This window comes from Phasianus colchicus, chromosome 4 (genome assembly GCF_987193195.1).
Source record: "Phasianus colchicus chromosome 4, bPhaCol1.hap1.1, whole genome shotgun sequence".
NCBI classification, from domain to species: Eukaryota; Metazoa; Chordata; class Aves; order Galliformes; family Phasianidae; genus Phasianus; species Phasianus colchicus.
In genome coordinates, this window is record NC_143439.1 from 50,632,903 (window position 1) to 50,645,084 (window position 12,182).

General features: G+C 43.8%; 1 protein-coding gene and 1 long non-coding RNA gene across 2 annotated transcripts in view; one reads left to right on the plus strand and one right to left on the minus strand.

The window, feature by feature from the left end:
- Positions 1-779, minus strand: part of UBE2K (ubiquitin conjugating enzyme E2 K) — a 34,032-nt gene extending 33,253 nt beyond the window's left edge. The window contains exon 1 of the mRNA XM_031588497.2: positions 586-779. Within this exon, the coding sequence (XP_031444357.1) occupies positions 586-648 (63 nt within the window). The 5' untranslated portion in view covers positions 649-779. The remainder of the gene's footprint in view (positions 1-585) is intronic.
- A 150-nt stretch (positions 780-929) lies between these two features.
- On the plus strand, positions 930-5,048 carry LOC149918249 (uncharacterized). The gene is made up of 3 exons (XR_016466192.1): positions 930-1,476; positions 1,576-1,655; positions 4,913-5,048. It is a non-coding gene; the product is annotated as an uncharacterized LOC149918249 (long non-coding RNA).
- Positions 5,049-12,182: the final 7,134 nt, after the last annotated feature.

Consider the following 12,182-nt stretch of genomic DNA (forward strand, 5'->3'; position numbering starts at 1 on the left):
CCGGGATAATGGAAGTCCTGCAATGAAGCAGCCTAGATAAACGGAGGCTTACCTGCAAAAAATTCAAGAAATTAAAAACCCGGGCTTGCGCAGCAGAGGAGCGAGACGAAGGCGACGCTGGAGGCGGCGGAACCCCCGGCCCCCTCCATCACCCCCGGCCCGCGTGAGCCCGGCCCGGAGGGCGACGGCTGCGCGGGCGGCGGGACGCGAGGGGCGGGCGGCGGGGCAGGAGGCCGGGGCAGGCCCCACCCGCCCGGCTGGCGGCTCGCCGCCCCGCACCGCCCGGCCAGCGACGGGGGGGGGGGGGGGCTTTCCGCCCGGCCTGCGGCGGGCCGGCCCCGCTCCCCCGGCTCCCGCAGGGGAAGGTCTCCGCCGCCCCCCTCTCCCCCCTTCCCGGCGGGTCCCTTCTCCTCGAGAATCGCCGTTCCCCTCCCCGAGGCCGCGGGACGATCCCACCCCCGCGCGGGGAGGTGGGGCCGAGGGGCAGCGGGGCCCCCGGCGGGCGCCCGCTCCTTCCCCCGCTCCCGCACTCCCACCGCGCAGCCGGGGAGGGTGGCGGCGGAGCGCGGCGGGAGCGGCTCTGACCTCCTCGCTCTTCAGCACCTCCTTGAACTCCCGCTTGATCCTCTGCACCGCGATGTTGGCCATCTCCGCAGCGGGCACCCACTCGCCGCCGCCTCCGAGCCGGGCCCAGCGAGCTCCGCCGCCGCCGCTCCCGCTGGATAACTCCCGGCCCCACCAAAATGGCGGCGGCTGCCGAGCATGCGCGGTACGGCTGCCGGCTCCGCGGCCGCCGCTCAGGCGGGGCCGCCGTGTGCGCGGCGTGGCGGGGGTAGCGGGGCCGTCGACCGCGGGCGGGCGAAGAGCCGCCGCGGGGACGCGGCCTTCCCCCCCCCCCGCACCTCCCACCCCCCCGCGGGAAGGCTGCCGCAGCCGCGCGTGGAGGCGCGGGCGTTTCGCCCCGGGGACACCTGCGGTTCGCGGTGTCGCGGGCAGGGCTGCTCCCCTGCGGCGCCCGGCGTGACGGCGCGGGGAAGTGCGTGCGGGCGGAGGCCTGACGGCGCTCCCTGCCGCCGGCCGGCCCCGAGGCGGCTGAGCCGGGATGGAGCGGCCTCCCCGGCCTCGTCCCCGCGGGGACGGCGGGGCCCCGAGGGGCGCGCGGGAGCGCTGAGGGCAGCTGGGCGGGGCCGGGCCGGGCAGCGGCGTCCCCCTGAGGTGCCTCCGGGGGAACGTGTGGCTGGCAAGTCGCTGGGCAGGTCCTTGGGAACCGGAGGACTTCTCTCACGCTTTGAGAATCTGCTCAGCCTGCTTATACAGCAATTCCCCGTTGCTTTGTCGTTCCTTTTTTTCCAAACGCTCGCTTGAGAAAACCGCAGTGTCTGCCCTTCGCACCCAGCCCAGCTCCTCGCCCTCCTCACGTGCTCCGATGTGCCGAAGCTCCTCACACGGCACAGGGAACTCTGGGCCCGGCAGCAGGTACCACTTCTTTGCGCGGATTCTGCTGCAAGATTTTAAAAGTAGAGTAAATGGTGGAAATGTCTGTCCCGTGTGATGGGCTGCTATATTGTATTGCAGAACCAGCAGCTGCAAGCCACAGATGCTCTCTGTCTGGAAAGCTGAAATAGGAAACCAGGGACCATCCCGGCTGATCTGAGGTGCGCAGAATATGGTGTGGTACAGAGCGGTGTAGATAGATTTTCTGAGGGGAGCATGAGATTGCATTTACAGCAGTTGTTTATTCAGGAGCTAGAGGCCTTTGAGACACCGAGGTCTATGGAAGTGCCTGCTCCTCCTGTGCGGTGCCGGACAATGTGCAGAAGAGGCATTTTTTCACAGCACCGTTTGTTTCCATTTCTTTAGAACTGATTGTAGTGGCTTCTGATTGGGATTGTCTACTTGTGGTCTGGCTGTCATGTGCAAGTGCTATCTGCTTGTCTCCGTTAGCACACACAGCACTTTGGCTATTATAGCTCCATTAAAGAAAGCACAGGCCCAACAGATATAAAAGAACAACACCACAGCAAACTCTGTCAGGTATATACAGATGCATACAGTCCCTATTCTGTGTGTATTTACTCTTCCCCTGTGATTTGACTGGCAAAAGTTCCATTTTCCTGCAACAGTGTTGTACCATGAACATCTATTCATGAAATTAGATCATCTTTAAACCCAAGCTTGTTTTTAACACAATATACGGTGCAGTTTCTCAAGCTGAGGTTTTCAGACCTTTCTTGAGAGGGACAATTTTGCATTAGGCCAGGTTTGATTTTGATGACTTCCAGTGTGAACTTAGGCCTTCATCTAATTTAGACATTAAAATCACAGATAGATAATGATAGAATGGAAGGGTTGGAAGGGACCTTAAAGGTCCTTGAGCTCCAACCCCCTGTCTTGTGCAGGGTTGCCACACACCAGATCAGGCTGTCCAAGGCCTCATTCAGGCCTGTCCTTGAACACCCCCGGGGATGAAGTATATCCTGGTCGTATGTTTGAATTCCTTTTGAGGAGGTTGGCCATGGCTTCTCTGTGCCTTAAGTTCTTACCTGTGAAGCAAGGCTAATAACTGCTTTGCAGAGCTTTAGGATGAAAGCTAGGTTTATGGTGTGCTGAATTCCTATTGAGTGTTATGGACAAAAATGAAAAAGGCAGAACATCTATACTGCAGGTTGAATGCTTCATGTCTTTCCAGACAGCTCCTAGGAGTAAAAAGTTTCTAATATTCAGATTTTGCTCTGAATAGAGTGAAAAAATAACCTCTATCTAGTGTCAGAATCCTTTGTGAGTGTGCTTGTATGTTATAGATAGTAGACATCCAGTAATGGCCACAGTAAAGGGCACTGATTTTGCCTGGTTTGTATCTAGAATCATTTCCATGTGCTCATTTGGGTTACAAATGTCAGAGTCTGTTACTGCAAGAAGCAAATCTAATTAGTATGAATTACTGTTCTCTTTTCCTTACCATAATCCACTCTTTTCGATGGTCCTTAGAACAGGCATTTTTCACTTATTTCACAAGTGTTTCATGTTCACCGTATATTTCTCCAGCCTTCCATTTTTGTGGTCATTTTTCTCTTCATTTTCTCTTTCATAAAATGCAGTGAATACAAAAAGGCTTTTTTATTTTTTTGGAGGCAGAAAGGAGTGGGGTCAATTTCTGCACACGTTAAAATCCTGCATAACACTCCAGTACTTTATGCAATCGCCAGGGTTATCATAGTATACCTCCAATACTCTTGTATTCTATATTTTTACAGAAGATTCCACTGGCTTTTAGGCCATAACAGAAGATGCTTAGAAATGCACAAAAACATAGCCTCTTTACGTGATTTCAGTGAATTCCATATCTGACTTCATCATATATTTTATAACATATTGGTAATACAATTCTGTGTATATCCTCTGAATTAAATTCTCATTAGTTTTTCACCCTTAGAAAAATCCATACACAAAAATATAAAACTTAGTCCCTTGAACGTAGTCAGCTCACTGTTTGTATTATGGAAATTTGTTGCACATCTCATTTCAGGAGATTGCTCTTTCATTAATCTCATCATCATTTTAGCCTTAGAGCAAACAGTTCTTTCAATAACAGCTTTTGCAAATTAGCTCAAAATTATCTGTTGGTCTTGATCAGAAGTAACAGACTGAGAGGTACATCTCTGAGTATCCATGCATTGAGTATGTTTGGCATAGTGCCTCAAAATACTTCTGGAAGTGGTAGCATGAGATATGGTGTATTAAATGAAGGTGTAGCTATGCAATATTATTGCAGAAGGAAAGCTTATAGGATCAGTGCTTATAAACCAAGGTCAGTGATCTAAGGCATCAGCTTAAGCTCTCATTAGGAAAGGGCTGCCAGCATACATTAGCTGATACAAGGATAGCCAAACATCCTAAACAATATATAATTTCACATGTAGTATGGGAAATATTATCTATCCTACAACCTTTATGTCAGAAATGTCCCTACATTTTCATGGAAAAGTTCATGCACAAATGATGTGGGCATGTTGGACTCACTGCAGACATAGGACAGTCATGTCGTACATGGTTCATCTGTCTGAGACTGTGGATGCCCCTCAACCCAGTGCAGTGCCTGAGGATTCCAGGTTGCTTACAACAGCACTGTATGATTAAATTGCTGTCCTTCAAGTTAAGGTTATTGGCAATTTTTTTTTCTATTTCATTATATTCCATATTTTATTCAGTTCATCTCAGTAGGATATCTTTCCGTTGGAATTATCCAGGAGAAATTGAGATTTCTGAAGTTGTTCCCTGTGAAAATAATGAAACAATTTCTGAAACAATAACTTTCCAGCATGCAACATTTTTTTTTTCTTCTCTTGTTCTGTTGTGTCTTGCATAACAAGGCTTCTCCCCACCCCATCGTGGCCTCTTTCCTTTAGAAAAATCAGAAATGTCAAGTTTGGTCTTCTCACATTGCTACTGGGGGATTTCGTAAGGGAGGAGAGAGCTGTCTCAAGAGATCCATAGTGCCATTTCATAGAATCGCAGAATGGCCTGGGTTGAAAAGGACCACAGTGCTCATCTAGTTTCAACTCCCCTGCTATGTGCAGGGTCACCAACCACCAGACCAGGCTGCCCAGAGCCACATCCAGCCTGGCCTTCAATGCCTCCAGGGATGGGGCATCCACATTTAGACATTTTAGAAAGAGGGATTGAAACTGTAACATATTTTGTATTCTTACTTTGTTTATCTTCGAGAGGCATCCATCATAGGATTAACCTCAGAGGTTGCGTTAGTATTAGATGCAATTAATTTTGTATTTAAATGCTCTGATGCTCATTTATATTACGCTTTATCAAAAAAGTCATCAGCAACGAATTGGAAGACCAAAATATTCATTTAAAAACGTCACTTTTAAATGCAACCCTTGTCTTACACCTACAGCTCTCTTTTTCCCATCCCAACTGAACAGAGAGATCTATACTCCAGGAGCTGCTTTATTTACCTGTGGTTCAGACGCACAGAAATAAGCTTACCCTGCGTGTTTACAGACTGTCATATAGTGTTCCTGTTGTGGCAGCGTCCGGGTGACTCAACTCATTCCGAAGATTAGCGTTATCGTTAAAATAACTACCGGTCGTACAAGTCGGCCGAGTTCTCGGCTGCCGTCCCAACTTCCCCGTTCCTCCCGTCGGTGTCCGTGTGCGGTCCGTGGCCAGGTGGAACAGTGCCCTCTCCCGGGTGGAACAGCGCAGGTTTCCCCGCTCGTGCGAGACGCATCCCTCCGCTGGGGAGCAGTTCGCCATGCAGGGAGCTCGTGGCGCTGCTGCCGACTGCGGCGTTGCCTGCTTCTGCTTGTCAAGGTGCTCAGGAAGAACAGTCAGAAACGCTCAAAGCAGCAGAACGGAAATCGTTCGGCGTTGCCGGTGGAGAGGTGGGGAATTCGGTCACGATTCACCCACTTTACAAGTTGTGTTTTTCAGATTAGCGACCTCAGTATATACACTAAAAATACAGTGCGTGTACTAATTAAACTTAGGATGTATGTGAAGTCAGTCAGCCTGAAACTGTATGATGCAATTCACTTGATTTAGTGGATTCAGATGAGAAATAAATTCAGCTGTTGATTTTACAACCTAGGACTTCAACAGCAAGACTTAGCAAAGTTTCCGTTAAATAATGCCTGCACTGAGATTCTGGGTAGTTTAGTAGTAACACTCCATTTTTCTTTGCTTGTTAAGGACTTTCATTAGAAATTGATGTTATGGCCTGGACTTTTCATTAATTTGGTGGCCTGGCAATATCTTCCAAATCAATGTTATGTCTGAACCTGATATCTTGGATAGGAAAACATGGAAATAAGCAGCCTCCTATTAAGTCTGTCAGCAAAATTATTAATATTATTTTTTAATAATACTTCTTTGTGAAGGAGTGGTTTTCAAGTGATGGTATGTACACTGTGGGGCCCAGGGGCTGCTTCCTGTGAGTTTATGAGAGGCACAAAATATAAAGATAAATAAAAATAATGATAATAAAAAAGCAGATTGAGCTGTGAGAAGCTTGTCATAATTCTGCAGGAGGTCCCAGGTTTCTTGATACTCTCAGTGAGTGGGCATCTGCCTTGAAAAAAATTGGCCTCAGCTGACTGACAGATTGATCAGAGGGAAATAAAAGCACTTCTTATAAAGAAAAAGTTGTGAAGCTATACTCCTTTCTTCCTATTACAGAAAGAAGACAGACATCTTTTTGAGAGTCCTTTCAAAATGGAAGCAAACTGGGAATACAAAATTAGATTTCACAACATATTAGTCTCATGAGTATTAGAGTTATAGAGGTTTGGTAGGTAATGAAAAAGATATAGTTACCATGCTCCTTTGCCAGTATATTGTTTTCCACTCACAATCATGTTCTACTCAGACTGAGCTGTTTATACTATTTTAAGCATATTGCATGTCTAATAATGTAATAATTTATAGTAAATTACCAAATCTATGTAACTTTATTTAATAGAAATTCAGTGTTCCTCCTTTCATAGGTACAAAGGGGGCTTAGAGCTGCCTTGAAAAGGTAGCTGGACAGCTTTTCCTGGATAACAGGATATCATCTTCCCTGTCCTTAGGATTTGTGACTGGATAACAATCCCTGCTTTTGTAATGACTACAGAGACTGAAGTCAGATTCAGACTGATGCACAGAAAATTTCCATTTCCTAAATGTCATCAGGGCTGGAGCATATACAACCATGAAGCTAGAAGCTTACATTTCTTGTTCAGTGCAGTAGTAGCCAAAGAAGTAGCTAAATGCTGTGAGAAAGTGAAAGAAGATTAAAATGGTGCTAGTATTTTGGAATGACTGCTTAGGGGTGGAGTTAGGCTCTCATTAGAAGAAATCAGTTTAAAATTAGAAGTGGAGCAGCATTCATTGTGAAGCATAAATTGAATGAGTATGGGAATCCAGAATAAATTAAAAAATAAAAGCACTCAGAGTAGAAGCAACTGCAGCCAGAGCTTAATCACACAACAGTAGTCACTGCATGACTTCTGAAAGTGTAGCTGAGCTGCTGCTGGAGGGCACATTGCGCACAAAGTGGTCCAGCTGACTGTGTGTAGACCAGATTTGGGTCTGCAGGATACTTCTGTCTGGCTTTTCCTTTGAGGAGACAGAAAACACTTATTCAGGGACTGTGTCATCACCACTGTGTCTGCTTGGGAGGAAGGGATATGACTGGACAACTTGCCCTTCATGTCTGTGACCTGAGACAGCCATCAATGCGGGCTGCGATCAGGGATGCGCAAAATGGGGATCAGACTCCTACAGGCAATAGTTATGCATTGCATGTGGCCCCAACTCAAAAAAGCTTTCCAGTTATAAGAGATTATGGATTAACAGTGTATGAACAATCACAGTATAAGAACATATACACTGAAATAAGAAATCTACCAGAGGAAATAAAACCACAGAAGGAAAAATCTTCAGTGTATTTTACATCGTCAGTTGTTATGAATCCTTTCAATGGTCTATCTGTTTTCTAAAGGGATCCCAAAAAGTAGGAAAATATTTCTCCTTTTAATAAAAGAAAAAAAAGAAAACTAGAGTTCCTGAATTCAGCTAGTATAGCTTGATCTAGCAATTTTGGGATGCTGAGGCTTTTTGAAGATTCTGACTAGAATTTGAAGATCTGATAGCCATCTTGCTAAACTGCAGTATAATCTGTCGTGATGGGCACCAGATCCACAACTGATACAAGTCTTTTGGAACTGTCTAGAACAAAAATTTACAAATTAGTGAAGTCTGTCAGAGATCATCCCAATAGAGCTCATCCACGACAGATGGGTAATTTATCAAGTTGTATTGCCGTTGATACCATCCTAAAATATCTGCAGTCTGGAGGCTAGGACAACTTTGTAATAGGAAAAGAAACTTTTCTATTGGTCTTACTGTGGTTGAATACTAATTTAACTAAATCATCAAGTCTGAATCACTACTCACTGTTTAGACCACAGTCATGTAAAATGTCAATTGTGCTGCATTTGAAGTCATATAAACTGGTAGCTACCAATTGAAGAAGACAACAAAGATAAACTGATTTTGTTGTTTTCCTAATTTAATTGTCTCCAGTCTGGCCATGTGGGTAGCAAGCACAGAGGATGTGACGAGTTATTAAAGGAAGAAACTGAGGATAAATTCAAGTTAAACAATCAGGGCACAAATAGCATACACTTCATGCATCAAGTAATGTACAGTTTCTCTGAATGCAGCAGAAGTTGGCAATTTCTCATCTTTGCACGTCTGTGAAGCACGTAATATTTCATGGAACAGTATCTAGAAGATCCCTACTGCTCTATGTGCCTGTGTTTTCAGTAGTAGCACTTTCCTTTGCTTTGGCAGAAGATTCATTTTGGGTATGAGGAGCTTGTCTTGAACATTTTTCTCAAATGAGAGGTAGCAATTATAGCAGTTTCTGTGAGGTATAACCCATCTCATAAAATTTCCTGTTACAGCTTTCCCATCTGCCTGACAGAGTGCGAAAAGATCACATGGTAAATTGGAAATTGGCACCTTTTAAAAGGCAGTATTCTAGACTGTATTTTTCTTTCCCCAATTAGAGGTTAGTCATGCTGGGAGAAATTCAGTCATGCTGTATGATTGTCTTTCAGGATTTTGCAGCTTCTAAATCCTAGTCCTAGGAATGCAGTGGTGTTACGCTGCTGGTTCCTTCCCTACGCATACACCAGACATAAAACCTATAACACCAAATAGTGTAGATATATAGCATCTCCCTGCATATACATTTCTGGGGGTCTTGAAGGATGTCCTTTATTTTCATTTCACTCAATTTCCTCCCATTGAAATTGTAATGAAAGTGCTCTCACAGAGTCATCTAGTTCAATCCAAGAGAAGTGTTCAAAAGAATCAGCTAAAGCACTGACCAGGACCATGCCTGGTTGAGTTTCTAATTATTAGAGATGCTGCAACTTTCCTGGGGAACCAGTTCCAGCATTCAACCCAACAAACTAAAGCAATGTTTTCTTATGTTCAGCTGGAATTTCATGCACTTCAGTTTGTGCCCATTTCTCTTGCCCTGACACTGGGTGCCACTAAGAGTCTAGCTCCCTCAGTTGTCTCTGGCACCAACTTCAAATTCTTTTCACCCTTTTTCAATAAATATCTCCATTTTTAGAAGCAACATCTGTTTCCAATGTAAACCTCAGTTGCTTAACACAAAGGTAACCACAAAAACCCACTTCAGCACTGGAAATGTAAATTTATACTCTGAATGTGGAAACATTAATTTCTTACAGCATTTTTGCAAGATTTGCAGTGTGAAGCATGAGCTGAATACTACAGAATTCTTTTTTTTTTTCTTTTTTTTTCCCCAACTGGTACTCTTATCAGCTCTATATAAATCCTAATTTTCTTCCCTATACCAAACTACTAGACTTTACAGCTGCTCTTCGACAGGTTTGGCATATCTTACTGTAGCAAGAATCCAGCTGTGCCATACCACATCCTCAGACAGCAAATGTGCACAAGCTAAGGCTATCCAAACAGCAAATGTGCACAAGCTGAAACCATCACATTAAGTTCACATGGAGCTTGGCAAGCTGAGACCAGAGTTATTCCTAAACTTTTTTTCTCAATTCTCAATCTTCTAAAATTCAAGATGAAAACCATGGTTGAAAGCACTACAGAAACCAGAGTATCACTTACCATGACAATAGATCAGATTCTCTTCCAACAATTTGATTTAGTTCTCTGTAGTCTATACACAGATGCTGCCATCTTTTTAATGACTGGCATGAGTCATACCTTTTGACACACCTTCTCAGTCATATGTTAAGTGTCTTCCCTTTTTTTATCTCTCTTTGTTCTTAGTAAATAATGCCTTTTTTTTTTTTAATGAGCAATCACTCTTAAATTTCAACTGTATACTGAGTAATCACATTATATTTTAATTAGCAATTACAAAAGTACTTATATTCCTGTCAGATCAGAATAATTCCCAAATCCTGACCAGAAAAGTTTGATTCCCTGATGCATATTAGATATAGTAAAGTGTTCAGAACATCCTTTGGGGTCCTATTTTCATATCCTTCTCTAACACATTCTTCTACACATACATTCATTATACCAGTGGGCTTGAAATTTGTGCCCATGGTTTGTGTATTAGATATGTCTTCTGTTAGATGTTCACTTGGAAAATGAACAGGAATTCATTTTTATTTCAAGTCCATAAGTACTGTAGCAGTTGAGGGCTCTGACTCAAATTCAGAGGCAAATTCAGATAAAATGGTGAAATGGCTCTGAACACAGAGTGTGACACAGTATGTATTTTTCTCAAGTGGCAGCAGTTTTCAGATGAATGTAGCAGTGATAGCTGCTGGTAAGTTTATGGCTGCAGACAGTTTATGGCTGTGAACTACGGTGACTCAAGAAGCAGTTTGCACTGCTTTTTGTGTTTTCTTTGCAAGAAAGCCACCACAATTGTGCAGCTGCTATTATGGTTTCTGCTCCAGAGGAAAAACAATTTGTTAAGGTTTTACTAGTGTTGGTCCACTTAGACCTCATTTTTAGAGGGGATTTTCCAAAGTATTTGCAAATTATGTTGCTACCAGAGATTACATAATAGTCAAACACAATGAAATTCAGCAGACCTTTGTCTTATTAATTTGTGTGGTTACTTAGGATGTACTGGTTTTATTCCACAGATCCAATTTTCAGCCTAACTCAAATGACTTTACCAGTCAGTGTTGTCATTAACAATTCAGTGGTTCAGACATTAATCTTCTATTCTTATTTTCTTTCAGCCTAATCCTGTTAACATTCCAATTGATCTCCTTTCATTTCACAGTTATTGTAAGCTACTAGTCAATATTCTAGTTAAACGTAAAATAATCCTTATCCCCTTCATTTCAGAGTTCATTCCTCCATTTCCTGGTTTGGAAAACATCACTGGCCAGCTATGATCTGGCAGCATTATAGCAATCCTTTGTGATCATTTCCCCTGACTGATGGCTGGTATCTAAAAGTCTGTGTTGGTGAGTTGATGCTTCAAGAGCACAAAAGCCCTCCTTTGGCAGCTTCAGTAGAATTCCTACTTTTGACCAAGCCATATTTTTTCTGTGAGCCCTGACAGCTTAGGTTATGGTCAGATGTTCATTAAGCTTGTATCTGTGCATTAAGAAAATCTAGCAGCATAAGTTTGGTTCAGTTGTGATCAAATGACTACATTTCTCTTACATTAACCTGAGCACACAATACAAGCTTTGTACCAGCTAATTTGCAGGCTTGCTGCCTAATATCCCAGAGTACTTTGCAATTCTCCAGTGTGCTGTGAGATGCCATCCCAGCTAGGAATGTCTGTGAGCAACTCTTCTGAGGATTTGTCTTCTTTTTCCAAAATTAGATGCCTCTTTCTAATTTAAAGTATTGCTAAAAAGAGACGTTGCTGCCAAAAGGCAACTCATACCTTCATACTATCACAAGGGTATTTACTTTATAGTTTTTTTTCTTTCCATTTGCTGGATGCCATTTTCAGGCCATGATACAGATGACTTCCAAGTAGCTCTTCAGCATCAATATTTTGAGTTGAATTTCTTGAAGATTCCTTCTGGGAACAGCATTATGTAGACTGCTTAAAGGAAAAGAGAAAGCAGACAGAAAAGTTAAGAGGACTTGCCCAATTTTCTAGGTCATTTTTCAGATCCTGTATGAATTGCAGCTGAAGAATTTCCATTCCACAGGGTATCTGGGTGGGAGCAATACAATGCCTAGTGGCACAAGTCAGGCAGCAAAGATGAGAAGAACATCAGCAGGAGTGCTTCACAATGGGAAAGGTAATGCTTTGGATATCTGTAACAAATTAATTCACTATTTGTCAAGTTAGCTCATCAGCATGAATCCTGCTTTTCCACTGCCTGTTAGGGTTAAGCAGTAGAAAGCTAGCACCGTGATTTGGAATGTGGCATCTGCCTGAGGCTTTACAGAGAGCCCAATTCATTCTACTTTCAGTTGACAGATCTAGAGAACGACATACTGAGTTTTGCTCAACCCTCCTCTATTGTACAGGGTTATTGGTGGAAAGAACATTACCATCTTCTGCCCTTCAATCGGAGTTGTCTTTGTATTCTTCCTTGGCAGTGGGCAGTACAATTATTTCTACTGTGCCAAAATCAATGGATTTACAATTTTGTTGTTGTTACTAGCCAATCTTG